The sequence below is a fragment of the Oenanthe melanoleuca genome, chromosome 4A, assembly GCF_029582105.1.
Source record: "Oenanthe melanoleuca isolate GR-GAL-2019-014 chromosome 4A, OMel1.0, whole genome shotgun sequence".
In the NCBI taxonomy this organism is placed as follows: Eukaryota; Metazoa; Chordata; class Aves; order Passeriformes; family Muscicapidae; genus Oenanthe; species Oenanthe melanoleuca.
In genome coordinates this window covers 22,937-40,253 of record NC_079338.1, presented here as the reverse complement: position 1 = coordinate 40,253, position 17,317 = coordinate 22,937, and the positions used below count along the sequence as shown (strand labels likewise).

Here is a 17,317-nt window from a genome sequence, read left to right as displayed (position 1 = left end):
TCACTCACTGGGAAAGTTCACCTCTTTTAACAGAGGTGCTTTCAGCTTCTGCACTGAGCTTCACCCCAAGAGGGAACGAGGATCGGGAGGAAAAGGTAAAGAGAAAAATGCACCATTGGTATCCACGTCCCTACTCACATCACCTTGCTCTAACGAGTCACAATGAGTTTGGTCACAGTCTTTTACAGAAGGGTGCTCACTGAAACTGATTCCTCATCAAAACCACTAGTATTTAATATTGTCTCATGCACGTTTCAGATGGAGGAAATAGACTTGAGATACTTGGGGTCATAAAACAATTTCCAATAAAATACAGATGTTAGTAATAACAAATTGCTGATAACAATTTTAACACAAAACAAATTTTTATACAAAATACATATTTATTGTCCTACCACAATGAAGTATGTTGTAGAAAAGAGAGAATTATAGCAGTGGACATGGCTTGAAAGTTCTTAGTTTATAAACTAATTTCTATGAGGTGAGAATGCTGTTCCATTTGGGGTTTTTTAAAAACAGACTTTAAGGAATAACATTAATAGATAGTTTTTGCAGACTTCTGCAAACAAATGTGGAAGTTATTAGTTAGTATTAAAGAATTTCTTATTGAAACAAGGTCAAACAATTACTTGCACAGTAATGCCTGCAAAGCACAGTAGAAACTCAACGAATTTTAGGCTACAGAAGTTTACAAGAAAGTGATATTTAAAACTTACCATCAATATCTTGCTCAATGATATCTCTTTGCTTCTGGAATATCTCTTTTAAACTGACGTAAGCAAATCCAATATCCTCACATTCAAGATCCTGTTCATCTTCTGGGGGATCACTGACCACTGTAAATTTTAGGCTAAACATACATGCACAAAAAAAAAAGAAAAGGTATTCTGCTTTCAAAAAGGGTCAAAAATCAAATTACAAATGATAAAAAAAGAAAAAACACACTATTTTACAAGTTTTAAATGCATAGACGTTTAAATATTTGGTGTATGGGCAGAATCTTTCTTTAAATTTTGTTTCTTGGTGGTTCCCTTGCTACGATAAAATGGGAAACTAGACTACTGATGAACTTCTGCCTTCCTATTTATTCAATACAGAACTAAAATTTCAACTCAAGCCAAACCAGACATTCTGATAACTGCAGGAAACAACCTACTTAGTAACACTGGGGACATGATGGCATATGTAAGAGATGAATGCTTCTGTTCTGAAAAAAAACTCACTGCTGTTATTTTACCTTATTTTTACCTCAGGTTTGTAAAAAATTTAGTATAGTTATCTAAGTATTTATAGGGGAAATTGCAGCACACAGAGCAGGTATTGTTGCACTGTGTTGAGGAATCCATCCAGGACAGGTGTCTCAGGAGCAGCTGCAGGCTGGGCACTGGTGGAGGCTGTGAACTCCCACTCTGAGCACAAGCAAGGGCCCAGAGACCTGTGCCCAGTCAGGGGAGGGACACTCAGAGACATGGCAGGAGCCAGGAACTCACCTGGCTGCAACTTTGGGTACAGCCGGGCGAGGGACACTCAGGGACATGCCAGGATCTGATGACCCCCAGACTGTCCTGTGAGGGTACGGAAGCCCAGGGGTTCCTTTGTTCAGGGTCCCTCCTCTGAGGCTCCAACTTGAAATGTTATTGTCTAATTTAATTACTGCACCAAAAATTAAATTACTTTAAAGATTGGGACCTCTAAGACTCAGCGATTGGAAACCTGGGCTGGAGCTGGTGAGGGCAACTGATGTGACTGTGACAGTGTGGGAGGTGCAGCTGTGAAGGGACGTCAGCCCCAGAGCAGGGGGTGAAGGGGACTGCCACAGTGGGCCTGGATGGTTGGACAGGGAAATTTCTTTAGCAACTAAATTATCTGTCAGGGAAAAAAGGGAATATTTTATCCTCATTATTGTTAAATCTTAGTAAAACATGCTTTAGTAGAATATGTTTAGCAACCTTCCTAATATAGATGGCAAAATAAGGGATATGGAATGAAGAGAGCACTCTCTCTTTCTTGGAGTGAATCAGTGATTTGTGAGTAAGACTTATATATGACTCTGACACTTCAAATACAATCATCAGGTACCCTAGTCTTCTGTAAATTAAATGGATCTTTAAATTAAGAGTTATTCCATTTTAATGAATATTGACATATATTCAAGAAGAAACACAATCAAAGTAAGTAATTCATTCTCTTCAAGTAATGCACATACTGTATCAATGAAAAAAAATGAATGCGAACAAAATTTATTACTATGAAATTGAACAAGTCCAATTTATAATCTTTCTCATATGTACTCATATAATAGATGTCTGCTACATCCCTATATACACACATATGTTTTTTTCTTATCTTTAAATTCTGGGGCCAAGGAACACTTCCTGCAGTTCTTAAGACTCCTTTTAGTATTCTGAATTCAAAAAGCAACAAAATGTACTACTTTACCATTGAATAGATACGTGATTTTCAAATTCATTACTGATAGACTACTGATGATAGAATCTAGAAACTCTCTTTTTTAAAACAAAGTTGTTTTTAAAAAACACACCAACAAAACAAACAACTCCCCCCAAAATTAAAGTTCAGCACTAAACAAACATTAGATGAGTTTGCAATATTCCATTCCATATGCATCTACTTGGAGAAGAAATAAGACCAGCAACCACATCAGAATGCAGGCATCATTCCTAGCTGAATCAAATTTTTTTTTTTCTTGTTAGTTATGTATTAACTACTTAGGATTGTAAAGACAAACAAAAGGCAAACCAGGAACATTATTTACAAAGATTATAATAGAGGATCTCAGCATTAATCTGTACCTGTTAGCAGATAGATCTGGCTTTAGAAGAATTGACTTGAGATACTCTCTTTCTGCATGATTACCTTCCTTATCCACATTTATCACTGCGAAGCAAATAGATTATTATAATTTATTATCAATTGTTTTTCACCTATTACAATAAAGAACATGAAGAAAAGAACAAAATAAAATAAGTGTTTATTTCCTCTTATTTTCTAAGGAAAAACAGCAATGTTAGAATCATATGTCAGAATCATGTGAGCTAACAGTGTGTCACTGGCAAGTTTACATCAACACTGTCAAAAAGCAGCATCTAAGCACATCACAGAGCTGCTGCTTTCTATTAATGGCAACAGCAGCCATGATTTTAATAGTTAAGACTTTTTATGCTTAGCATTTGAAGTGATTTACTGTATTTTCTTCCACTAAGGAAGCTAGAAATAATGAGAATGTATGCCAAAGTACTTCTCCTTTTTGACAGCCTCAGTAATTTAATCCTCCTTTCCTGACTCAGTATTTCAATACGAGAAATCTTCAGATCAATGAACTGGAGAAAATCTGTCATCTGCATTCCCTCTCAAGCGGGCAATGCCAGCATAGCATTGTTGTCATTAAAGGAACACTGAGTATTTGCAAGTTGTGATGAAGTCCAATTACATATTCTCTCTTTTCAATTGTGTTTCAGATGTACAGGTTAGAATGCTTTTCTTTTGCTGTATCATTATGTACTAATAGAAAAATTAGATCATCATGCTCTTTTAAAAAGAAGATATAGATTTTAGTTATGTATAGTCTAATTTTGAGATTTATGCACTACCAGCATATTTAAATCTGTTGTGATGTTACTGTTTTATATACCAGCCTCTTTCAGCATTTCATTGAAAACTGCATACTTACCTCATTTCTTAAGAATCAGTATTTCCCAAAATATCTGGAAAACAGGCAAACAGAGTTGGCACATACAGAAATGCAACTATAATATACAGGAAGTAGGCTTAATTGCAGGTATTTTCCTAAGGATTTAAGAGAAGAACCAAGCCTGCTCAGGAATGCATCAGACTTACCAGTGCTATAGTTATAGTGAATCCTCTGACCACCTGTTGGCTTTGGAAGTGACAGTGGGGTCTCCTCTGCGAGGAAATTGTTCAATCTGCATTCTACAAACAGCTGCTGTATTGTTTCATCTGCTGTAATTCGTGACTCAGTAAGACCAAGCGATGTAATTTTAATCCGTATTTTTTCAACTTCCTATTTAAAAACAAAATACAAACATAATACAAATTATTTTTTGTTTCTTTAAGTGTTAACATAAAACAAACATACATATATGTATGTATGTAAATCATCAGCTTTTTTATATGATTAATACTGATTGATTAAGATATACAAATGAGTTCTGGGGTTTGTAGCTAAGGCTGTTGTTGCAAGAGATACTGGTTTCCATTCAATGTTTAAAATATTTTCATAGTAGTCACAGTTATAGTCTGCAGGTTATCTTTATGCAAAATTGCTATCTGAATCACAAATTTCAGCTGTTATCATCTTTACCTACATAGCGAAGTGATCCTCTAACTGCTTAAAATACTGTCAGTAATACAAGGTATCAAAGTTTTCCAAATAAAAGAGAATTCTTAGTACCTACTGCAGACCATACCACAAACAGTTCAATAAAAATCCATCAAATCACAAAATTGTTAGGCATGTAAAGTAATAATTTTTGTAAATTATTTTTGTAAATTTATTCATATTATATAATTATATTATTTGTAAATTTTTGTAAATAATTTTTATATTTGTAAAGAATTCAACGTCAATTAGTGAGCTTCCCTAGTTAAATCAAACACACCTTAAAAGTTAATTTCAGCATGTGATAATAAAAGTAATATCCCAATTGTTCACCAGTGCCTTTTCTTATTATCTTAAACTGAAATTACATTTTTCTGTTATTTATATGAAATTGTTTCATACTGTTCTCCAAAGTCTGGAATATTTATGTACAGATAAATTTTAATAAGTTTTATTTAAGTGGGCATGTTGGACTCCAGAGAAAGAGTGACAGATATTTTCCAAAGTTACTCTGGGAAGAAAGAAGAAAGAAAAACTGGAATATGTAGGTGAGTATTCAACGATGATATTCTCCAAAGAGCAAACAGAACACACCGGATACAGAAATGTTGATTTTTTTTTTTTTTTTACCTATTTCTTTTCAATATATTACTTTCTTTTTATAACTTTATAAAAAATATTTATTCTATATGGAAATATTTTGACATTTTTTATTTCTAAACTTAAACCTCTTCAAGTACTAAATCACATCCAAAGTATTAGCTTTCTATATTCAGTCAGAACTCCAAATTAATGTTCTTATTTAATATGGAGATAGCTTACGTTTTGCTGAGCAAATTATAAAACTGATGAAAATGAAAAGCAACACATCCTACTGTAAAATTATCCACCATACAAAACAATTTTCATTCCTGTCAAGTCCTTTCAGTATTTGATGATGTAACTTTACCCCCTCCTTTCAAAAGACTTTCCCTTTTATTATGTATCCTATGACATACATAATAAAGTATGTATATCCAAATCTATATCAATATTTCAATAAGGTTCTTTCACTATTCTTCAGGTTCATGGAAATTTTACTAGGATGACAGAAAAAAATCCACAACATTCCATCTCTACTAATACAGGTACATGGCTTTAGCAATTTTTTTTTTCCTATTCCTATGGAATGTCATTAAAGTGATAGTCTTTGACTTGAATATGCTTTTCATATTCAAATTTATAAATGAAATGAAACAAAATGAAGTCTTTTATGATCAACCATACATATAGAAAAGAAGAAAAAATAAAGAAGTAACTGGTACAGCTTGATACTGGATATTCCTTATGATCAATAAATCTAAGAAATAATCACAAACTGATTTGCAAGATACAAAAAAACCCTGATATGATCTTAAATAACTTACACAGTCTGGCATTCAATTCAGATTTACAGGATAACTAGCACAATAATATCCAAAAATCACAAAACTTATTTACAGTATTTGAGTACCAGCAGGATAGTTACCTCAAAAGATAAAAGGTAGTGATTTCTGATTTTAAACAAACAACAAAAAAAAATTAAATAGCAATTCTGACACACTGTATTCTAAAAGCAACTCAAGATTTCAAGTAAAATAATGCATATTTTTAAAATCCAACTTTTATCACACATTGCCTTAAGAGTGTATAGCTTTTACTGTTTTTATCTCCTGTTCACAAACATGCACATTGTTACCGAAGAACAGATCAATGGAGGCATGTAGAAACTGATGAACCTGAAATGAATCTACATACAAAATCCTCTCATAATTATTCTTAAATAATTTTAATAAAATAAAATACAGGATGACTAGAAAGGTATAGAGCATCTGTATTAGTTTGACTTAACAGAGATTACTAGTGTTAACTTTAGCTCTCAAAATTACAGATGAAATTGTTTTTTAACATTTTACATATAAATAATGCAATCTTCAGAAGTACCTTCTGTATTTCTCTGAAGACCATATCAGTGACAGCATTTCTACAAACCTACTGTAGCTGAAGATATGTAGCTTCTTAATGATGTACTTTCTACAGCTTAAAAAAAAAAAAAAAGGACCAGTATTTCTTACACGTTTCTTGCCACTAGTTACTTTGAAAGATACCACATAGCCTTGAAAAGAGCTACTTAAAAAAATAAAACTACCTCCAGTATATCACCTTGCATAACATTAAAACCTGTTAATTTTAAGTACTAATTTTATGGTTCAGATTGTTCAGTCAATGTTAGATCTAAAAGTGTGAATTTTTTTTTTTTGAGAACTGCCTTATTGAAATACTGTTCAAAGTAAATTTTCCAAATTTATATTATGCTGTGCTATTTTTATGTATGACTTCTAGTCCTGAATTGCTGGTTTTAAGAATAAGTCAAGAGATTTGATACTGTACATGTACAGATTAATTGAAAACTGATGTTAGATACCCCAAAGCTACTCTTAGAAGACATTAGGCTTAAAATATTTTTCTTAGTCTTACCAAATAACTGCCATGTATACTCTGACTCTGCTGTTTAATATTTGTAGATACTGGACTTGAAATAATACAGTCATCACTGTCAGTTTTTATTGATTCAACAGCATCATCCTCTTGATGATCTTCTTGGTCTTTAAAAAAAAAAAAAATCAATGCAAGTAACACCCACTATATTTTTGACCACCTAAGACTTAATAAGAAATCTGATAGCAATAAATTTCCTTTTCTAATATAAAAAGAGTAAGTGCCAGGTAAATCTTCTCATTCTTGAAGATGATTAACACTGTGAATCAACAACCTTTAGAATTTTTTCTGGTTTGTTAAAAAGACAGCAATGTTTCCCAGATGCAAGCTGGTGAATAGAGTAAGTTCTCTAATGAACTAAGTACGCGCAACTGTTCGCTTTATTTAATATGGCCTGAATTTGTGGATTTCCTCTGACTTCTTTTGACACCATGCATACGTAAAAGAAGAATGTACCTTTTTTCTTTAGTAAAAAAGTAGTTCTGTATGCAGGTGCACAATTCTCTGGAACATTCTAGAGCATTTTTTCCCATGAAGCAAATTATAAGGATAAGTGGTATTCAAAATCAACATCCAAAAAGTTTTTCTAATCTTTTTAATGAATTCTTACGCAAATCTGCAAACAACAAAATATAAAATTCTACCATTCTGATTCTGCTTTTATTTTAAACTTAGTATCATGGACTTGGTTATTGTCATAATAAACAGTTTAAGCTCAGAGTTGGAACAGGATGACCTGCCTTTTATAATCTTTAAATAAATCTAACAACTTTGTGTCACATATGTGCTATGGCATACTAGCCGTCTCACTGTCTGAATAGATTCTGGTATCAGCACTGGCTATTATCTGCAGACAAAAAGAGCATATTTATTAAAATAGTCTTTGGAACAGCATAGTTCTAAGGGAGAATACAAAGACATTTAAAAGAGAAGCAGGGTTTCCTTTAATATTTTACAAATCTAAGTCATATACCAGATTTTTACAATCAATTACAATATAGTTTCCATTTGGGAAGAGAACAAATTTTATCCACTACCCAGCTTCAGCTATAGAGTACACCTGAATATAATTTATGTAATGAAGCTTCTCATAATGAGGCAGCTTCCACTACTAGTAAGAAATGCTTATGAAAATGGAAAGAGACAGATTTTTTCAGCAAATACAGCTACTTATTAATAACAATAAATTCTACCTTCTGGTTCCAATTCTTCAATTATTTCTGTCTCGTCTCTGGAAGTAATCAGTGTTTGGTCAGCCAACTGCTCCTCTGACAGATGAGAGACCTCTTCTTTTTCCTGCTGAATTTCTTCAGCCATCTCCTTCACTTTGTCACCTGACAGCTGTTTAACTTCCTGTACCACATGCTACAGAAAAAGATAAACCTACAGTCTTTATAAAACTCCTTGAATAGCAGAAGTTATTAAAGTTCAAAACTTGAAGAATTACCCACATTCATTATCCAGAGCCTTTTAACCATGGTATTGCTTATGCAGTGCAGGAAACAATGAGAAAGTGTCAAATGTTGTAATGTATAATTCATATACAGCAGAAAGACATTTATATTGAACTGTATTTGTGAAAACGTAACTATTATAATAATTTTGTACCTGTCAGCATATATACAGTCTATTTGATTTTCAGATTCATTTATATTTCATCTTTTTCTGTAAGTTCTACAAGACTCAGTCAAAAACCCCCAAAACACAAAGAAAACACCACCACCACCACCTTATTCAGTTAACAATTTTATAGCTTAAATTATACAGAATTTTCTATCTCAAAGCAAACTAATGCAATACAGAAAAAGAATCAGCTTTGCTACACATTAAAAAATGTCATCTAAGGCAAAATATCTTTAGTGCACAATGTATTCTGAAGTAGTCTTATTATTTTCCTTCTCTTTGAGTTCAATTGCACAGAATACCACCACATCAGTGGATACTCCATTATAGACAAGGCACCTTACATGAAAATTTGCAGTGCTTTATTGCCTGTACATTATTTATTAACTAACAATTCTCCCGTAGGACTGAATTTTTCACAGAGGCACTGATGCCTCACCTCCCACCCTCAGAATCCATGAAAAAACTTACAGCTGTCTATGAACATCTGAGTTTCCCAAAAATGGATCTGAAGAATTATTTCTGTTCTAAGACATTTGGAGTCACACAAAGAAAAGCAATGTTTACAAACACAATACAGTCTTGTTCTATAAATCAAGGTTGTCATAGAAGCTTTCAAGTCATAGAAAACTGACTTTATGTGTCTTATTGTTGCCCGATGCCCCAAAAAGAACACAAACTAACAGAGTTAGTTTATGCGGTGCTTTATTCAGGGCCCGGGGAACCTGCGGACTAGCGTCCAAAGTCAGGATCCCACAGTTCCCTTTTTCCATCAGGTTTTTATACCTTTTTACAAAATGGTCTACTTGCCAAAGTACACATTCTTCAAGACAATACAGATACATAAATCTTGTAGATATTATTCCTAAAAGTTATAAATTCTGTATGCTTGTCTACTCAGAACTATAGGCTACCCCCCTTAATCCCCCTTGCATGTTTTTTCATCACCAGAACCCTTTATTTATTATTATACTTTAGCCTTATCTTGTAAGTTTCTAAATGTTCTATATGCCCTACTGATTCCTTATTGTTTTCACAGTTCTACATGTCCTATACGCCCTACTAATTTCTTTAACTATTGTTTCACAATGTTGGTTTCCAGGGCCTGTCCGAAAACTGCAGTTTTCTAAGCCTTAGCATGACTACTACTATGTCTACATTAGTCCTTTTTCTCATTATTTCGGTATCATTATGTTTCTCTTTGTTATAGATGTGTCATAACCATTGTGTTTTATACAATGTTTGGTAATTCTTCTTAATTCCTTCAGTGACAGTTGCACTTCGTGGATGAAAGTTTTAGAGAGAACATTTTTTCATTATTCTAATTGCCCAATACCACCTGATATAGTCAGAAAGACTTTTCTCAATCAAAGCCTCAGATGAGCTTTAAAGTTGGAAAGTAAAAGGAAGAGCCAGTGATTAAATATTGCGTTATACCACTCGAAACAGTCTGCCAATCTGCCACAACTTACATTTACAACCAATTGGGCCAATACAAATTACAATATTTAATACTTTCCTTCTCCTTGAAATGCTACATATTGTGGTGGTGCATCCCTTCTACATCATCTGCAAGTAAATCATCCTCAGTCCTGCTCTGTGATCTCAGACATCCCTTAAAAGCCCTGACAAAACCAGCTGAGTAGTGAAGCGTCTCTTGACCCTGTCAGGTAAATCATGAGGCACTGCTGGAAAAACAAATTAACCGGAAATGAAAGAGACTTCCCGTTTTAATCTGTTGAACTTCTGTTTTTTTTGCATGGACACTTCCTGGCCATTTAATCACAAGACTTAGAAGTCAGAGAAGGCCCAGCTGTTTCATTATTTAGGCCTAATAGTACTTTTGTCTTTAACCAGACAATGAGGCTTAGATTTTTAAAACAGCTAGAGGAGCTGCCAACCCAGCAATGAAGACTTCTGATGGAGACCAAGTAACTGTCTCACTTAGAAAATCCTAGTTTGTGGAAGATTATCAAACTTTGAGAAGTTACTGTTTGGACAGCTGAAGATATTCTGATATTCTGCCAACTATCCGGCTAATATTTCAGTTTTTCATATCTAAGCTCTCAAAAGATTATATTCACGAACATTTGACTTTTTGTTTTTTAAAGTTAATAAATGCAACAGATCGACTAAATTCTTATTTCCAGTCTATACTGTATAGCTCTCAATGAAGTTCTAGTCATAGCAAACTGAACAATAACAGAACCTGTTAATTGATAATTGATGTCAACCTTTCAAAGAATAAATCCGATCAAGTAACCTATGAAAGGAAAAAACCCCACAACTAATTTTTAAACAATGCAATATTATCAATATTATAATTATATATAATATACAAACATCACCTTTTATAATCGCCTGTTGAAGAACCTACCTTTACTTACCAGGTTTACTTAAAAGACACAACCTATTCTTACATCTCTGAATGCAAATTATTTCAGATGAAAATTTACCCATTGCAGCAAATATATGCGAGTTAGTTCCATGCAGACTCTTAGAACTCTGGAAGGATGTACATATGTCAGTGTATCTCAAGTTAAGAAGTATAATTATTTTCAGAATGTGTGCAATCTCAGCTGATAAACTTAATTTTACAGGTGTCACTGAACTGTATCAAACTGATATATCTCTTTAGCCCAACACTGGATCTGTTTGGATCAAGCTGGTTTCTACAGAGCCATTTATATGCAGTGCAAGTAATACACTGTAGAAAGACACTTGAATAATGCAGAGAGCTGTTGGTTGTGTTAGAATCTGCCCTAAGCCAGTAGAACCTGAACTTTCTAAACTGTGGAGGACACCAAGCAGTTCTGAGGGAATCACACAAGTATCACTGCATTGTATCCCCTGCCTACATGCAGTGCTGTGCTATCATTCATTGCCTGGGACATCCCAGTATTGTGCTGCCAAAATAATCCAGTGCTCTTGATTATTAGTTCTACAAATTGTCCATATGGAGCCATAAGTAGACTTTCATGCTTCAGCTTGCATGACAGAAACACTTACTGTCATCTGTATTGTACTAAGATCCAGAAAAGAGACTCTCTTGTGTGCTTGAGCTGCGTGCTGCTTCATCTTGAGTGTCGGTGTCTGTAATAAACAAATATATTGAAGATAATTTATTGCCAACCTATTTTACAGTAAATTATGAGGAATCCTAATTTTTTCAATGCCTAATCTAATGGCACTAAATCCAGTTCTAATCAGACACAACTTTAACAGAATTCATACACAACATACTTCTCAGATTACATCATGGAACCCATGGAGATTTTATATATAATATAAATTTACATTAAGGAATAATAAAAAACATTAGAATTACTCCAGACATAGAGTATTTTAAACAACTTAGGCTAAAAAAGCCCCACTAAAAACTGTAGTATTTTAATTTATACATTTCAACTTGTTTGCTTTTATTTCTTAAACAACTGTTAAAGATGTCTGAAAGTAATTTCTTTTTCTGCGGCCATTATTTAAATGTGACTGTAGAGTGAATTATATTGTCAAAATTCTCTTCAATATCCAGCTAAAATACCCAGTAAAAAAACCCAATGTGAAAGAATCTCAATGTCATAATACTCCAATGTTAAGAACTTCAAGACCTTTTTGAACAACTACTTCATCCATTCTATGGATCTGACACCCAGTTGGTTTAAAATTTGAGTATGAACTAAAATATCTGTCACATACAGCTCAAGAAAATGAAATACAATGTCAAATGTTCTAGTGACAATTTCAGTAAAAATAAATAACTAACTCTAAGACTTTGCCTTTTTGGTCAAGGTATAATTCTGGTTCTTGATCTCTTTATAAGAAAAACTGGCAATGCATTTTCCAGTTCAACAACCTTTTAACCTTATCACACTTTGAAAATATCAAGACTCGACCTAAGCTATTTGAACTTAAAAAGAAAGAACTGAACAGTTTATTTTATCAAAACTATGGCAGAATGGCTTGGATTGGAAGGGAACTTAAAATTTAGCCCCAAACACCCTGTCATGGGCAGAGACACCTTCCACCAGACCATGCTCTGGCCTTGGACACTTCCAGGGATGGGGGTAGTCCCAGTTTCTCTGGGTAGTCTGTGCCAGTGGAAGGAATGGCTGGAGCTGTGTCAGGAGAGGAACAGGCTGGGCATCAGGAACAGGTTCTTTCCACAAGGGGTGCTTGGGCACTGAACGAGCACCCCAGGGAATGGTCATGGCCCCAAGGCTGCCAGAGCTCCAGAAGCATTTTGGACAACACTCTCAGGCACAGGGTGGGATTACTGAGGTGCCTGTGCAGGTCCAGGCGTTCAAGTCAATGATTCTGATGGGTGCCTCCTAACTCAGCCTATTCTGTGATTCTATGAAGAATTTCTGCCTTCTAATTGAAACCAATTTTCATCGAGTTTAAAGTCGTTCCCCCTTGTCCCATGCCCTTGTAAAAAGCCTCTCTCCAATTTTCTTGTAGGCTTCCTCAGGTACTGGAAGGCTGAAGCTTCTCTTCTCCATGAAGTAATTCTCTCTATTAAATACAGACCCAAACATACCTTGGATGGTTGTTCATGTCCCCTAAACCTGGGTGTTATATACCCCAGAGCCTTTGACCTCTGTTTGTAGGGAATAACAGCTTGGTCCATAGGAACTTGTAACCTGATCCAGTATTCTACGACACCATAATTTTGAATGTGTCCTGTTTTTCCTACGGAATAAATAGGGGTTTGTATTAATTTTCTTTTCAACATTAAGGTATGTCACTCAAAAACTAGGAAAAACCATAAAGTAAACATCTATAGATCAGGAAAAAATTAAAGATTGTGCCTATGCATTACGCCAGTGCTTGTGATGTGAGATCTGCAGCTCATGATATAAACAGAAACAGCTCCTCAGACTCTCCTTTTATGATCCAAAATCAAACCATGACCCTTTTTCCCTACTTATTATTTACTACAGGGTCAAAGCAAAGTTCAATATTTTTATCTCCTTAAGGCAAATAAAGGTTAGGACATTTTGTATGTTAACAGAAGTGTCCCAATAAGTGGCATGCAATTTAAATTACTGGCAAAAGTACCACTTTACAATGCCTTCTTATTAAACCAGATTCTCTACAACAGTGGGGAAGTCACTGAATATGCTGATGTAACAAAACGTTTCTAAAAGAAAAAGGTAAGCAGCTCAGAACACTGAATACTTCTTAGAAGTGTCTTCTCCAGGATACTTTAAAATTATTTTAATATAATAAATATGAATGTGCCTAAAATAATGCACAAAATGTAAAAAACCACCCTCCTGGATTCTGTTATTATATGAAATATTATTAACCATAAGCACCATGATTTGTACCTTTTTCACTATTATATAGTGACCTTTGTCTTACCAGTTTACACCATTTCTTCCTTTATTTATTGATAAGGAACGAGAGGATATACTTATGACATTCAGGCCTAACATAAAACATTGATGTGTGATATGGGCAAAGAGGGGGTGCCTCCTGTTTTGGGTTTTTTCACTCCTACCCTGTGGCTATAAGCCGTAGTGGGCAAAATTGCACCGATCCCAGCTTTCCACAAGTGTCAGCAGAAACACAAGAACATGCTGCACATCCAACAGAAAATAGCATTCTGGGAAATACATATTTTTCATTTTGAAATAGTAATGCAAAAATTCATTTTTGGTCAAATATGCGTTATTTATAACTTGCAATATAGTGATACATAATCAAACAGAAGACTTTGTGATATAATAACTACCAACTAAATTTGCTGTGTTGTAGATCTTGCCATCCTTTTCCAAGATCTCATGGAACTTAAGCTGACAAGAAGCAATTGTTTCATAATCTATGCCATACGCACGATGAACCTCAAGTGTGATGCTGTTTTCTTGTATATAGTGAAAGAAGCTGTCATCAGACTGCACAAGAAACTGAGAAGTGAAGTCGTATAATGGGATGCTCCCATGAACTACTGGGGTTATCTGAAGTTCAAAGTCATAGAATGCGTAAGTACAAAAGGTTGCAGGTTCCCAGTCACCAAAAGTGTGCATAGCTTCAGAAGAGAAGATCGCTTTGCTGATATGAATTTCAAAAAGGTTCTCTCCTCTTTCTAAATGAACAGTTTCAACAAATCCACCCACTGGATCACTTGGAAATACTTCTGGTCTGGACTTAAGTGGTTTTGTATCATACACAATGTCTCTTAATTGGGCTGCAACAGATAAAACAGAGCTATAATATGATTGCCTTTTAAAAAAAATCAAATACAATTAATGACTGAGAAGAAAGGATAAAAGCATAATTCAATTATATTAACAATGTTACTTTCATAAAAAGGCATTACCAAAAAGAATTCATACACTGAACACCCACTGAGAACAATGACATCAATCAAGAGTATTTCCTCAAGGAAGCTGCCTCAGTATACACAGACACAGGCCCCTAAAAGTTATTAGCAGAATATAAGGGAGTTAAAAAGCAAAAAATCAGAATTCTTACACAATATTCTAAGTAAGTATCACTATGCAAATATAGCAGAGATTTAAGATACATATTTTTGTAGGGTTGATCTAAATTTGCCAGAGAATCTGGCTTTTAACATCTGTTATATCTTGAGTGGACAGAACTATCAGCAAAGACCTTCACATGTTTCCCACCATCAGGTGGTGAGAGGTTAACACAGGTTGGATGGGGCTCTGAGCAGCCTTCTACTGGAAGGTGTCCTGCCCCTGGAAGGTGTTTGGAATAAGATGGGTTCTAACCCAAGCCATTCTGGGATTGTATGATTCTAAGAAACCAAAACACAAGCTTACAGAATTAGGACATAAACCACGATTCAGCAGATGCAATTTGGAGACAAAATGTAAAAATTGTTTCAACATCAATGTTTGCAAAATATCCGATTTGAGGCTTCCTATGCACCTTTTATGCAGTGAAGCCACTAAAAAAATACTTGAAGTTCATCCTGTTTAAATTCTGTCAGTGTATTATAGCAAGACTTGAGGGATTTTAGTAACACAAAGTGATTCTGTAATGACAGTACTGCAAAGTAAAAGGTTGACCATAAAAGTATGATTTATTTTAAAGGAACCAAGTTTGCTGATTTTATTCTTATTCAGCAATAACTGCAGTATAAGAAACACTGTTGGATTTGGTTTAATTAATAACCGTCACTTAAGTCAATGAAAATTAACTATAGATACCTTTCCATGTAAGAACTGACCCTTCTACCAGTTTTATGAATGGAAAAGTGTTTCAACTGGAGAACAAATTTACAACAGTAATTTGAAAGAAATAAAATATTAAAAAAAATGAGTGAAGAATATAATTTAAAGATACCTTCTAGTTTTCTGATACGTGTAGCTCTAATATCGAGAAGGTGGGTATACTGTTCCAGTTTTAACTCGTAGTCTTTCTGTAGACTTTCCATCTTTCTTGTCATTGTTTCTACTTCAGTCTAAAAAAAATTGCATGTAAAAAGAACTTACGGAAATTGCTTTTGGCTACAAGTTAAAATACAGTTTGATTTGAGAAAAGAACATTTAGAGTTATCAAAAACAGCAACAGTTTTTTTCATTTATCAATACAACAAATCAGTTCTATTCTAATTTCAGCAAAATCTAAAAACATCATGAGGAAAAACAGAGTAGCTTTTGGTTTAGGACAATATACCTAACAGTTTCTTTAATGATTTTGTTATTTTAAATGCTAATTAATTGAATGAAAAGTCAAACTATGATCTGCAATACTCCAACAGTGGAAGTAGAAAGAAGACAGTGAAAGCAGAGTGGTATGGAAAAGGAAGCTTATTTGATAAGCACATTTTACTGTTTTACCTGTGAAGATCTGGTAGGAGCTCAGAAATAATCCCAAGAAGAACAAAGTTTGAGGATTAAGAACAGGATGAGCTAAAGGACTACAGTTTACAGTCACTTGGAGCTCACATTTTTTTAAACAATACCTTCAGCAACAGCAGATTTTATGTTTGGTTTCCTATGCACAGACTGGCTTTGTTGCTGAACTTGCAAGTCTTAATTATTACAAGTGTCAGAGCTACAAAGATCAAAATGTTATTATCAAGTTATTTTCCACTGTGAGTAGAGTTTAGTACCTGGTAATCTTTGCTAATTTTGTGCTGCACAAGTAACAAATTCCTTGTCTTTTCAAGTTCTTGCACTGTTTCCGCATGTGTTAACTGCAGCTCCTGCATGGAGTGTTCTAAATCTTTATGGATAACATCTTCCACTTTTTCCAAGAACAGAACGTCCACATTCTTTCGTTGCTTTTGATCCTGGAGCACATTTGAAAAATTGCTAGAAAGGACTTCTGCAAAAGACTTGCATGTATTTGTGCCCGGCTAAATGCAACACCGGCATATACTTTTGGTACAACAGTAAGACAGTAAGCAGAACTTTATAAACTTTAAGCATGTGGTAACAAAAACAGGAATGAAGAAGACTAGAATGTGTCAGCATTGTTTTCAGCAATGTTATCTCATGATTATCAGGAACCAATTAAAATGTATCAGATATTCAGAAGCAATCACTCCTGTCTATCCAATGAAAATACACACAGATATATTAGCCTTTCTCATACTTAAATGTACAAACCCCAAATATTATTCTCAAGTCTACATTCCTTCTGTTATTGATACTGGGAAGTTAATTTTCATGGAGGTTTTTTTGTATTTTTTTTCCATTATCATTATATAATCATCATTACAGTAAACACTTTCTCAAGAAAATAAGTTCCCCAAACAGTGGAAATTGCAAAATTTTTCATTCACTGATTTCTTCCTCTCGCTCCATTTTTAATTTTTTATTTGTGCAAGAGAAAAAA

General features: G+C 34.2%; 1 protein-coding gene across 9 annotated transcripts in view; it reads right to left on the bottom strand.

Annotated features, from left to right (window-relative positions):
* Positions 1-17,317, bottom strand: part of LOC130253205 (protein fantom-like) — a 39,374-nt gene that overhangs the window by 3,240 nt on the left and 18,817 nt on the right. For 5 of the 9 annotated variants that reach the window (XM_056491572.1, XM_056491571.1, XM_056491570.1 and 2 more), the window contains 10 exons: positions 16,590-16,769; positions 15,818-15,935; positions 14,238-14,690; positions 13,038-13,189; positions 11,510-11,593; positions 8,071-8,242; positions 6,857-6,984; positions 3,859-4,042; positions 2,814-2,898; positions 717-850 (listed from right to left, as the gene is read on the bottom strand). In XM_056491572.1, coding sequence (XP_056347547.1) covers positions 717-850; positions 2,814-2,898; positions 3,859-4,042; positions 6,857-6,984; positions 8,071-8,242; positions 11,510-11,593; positions 13,038-13,189; positions 14,238-14,690; positions 15,818-15,935; positions 16,590-16,769 — 1,690 coding nt within the window. Of the gene's footprint in view, positions 1-716; positions 851-2,813; positions 2,899-3,858; positions 4,043-6,856; positions 6,985-8,070; positions 8,243-11,509; positions 11,594-13,037; positions 13,190-14,237; positions 14,691-15,817; positions 15,936-16,589; positions 16,770-17,317 lie in introns of those variants that run through there. The other 4 variants (XM_056491575.1, XM_056491574.1, XM_056491573.1 and 1 more) reach the window with 2 other exon arrangements.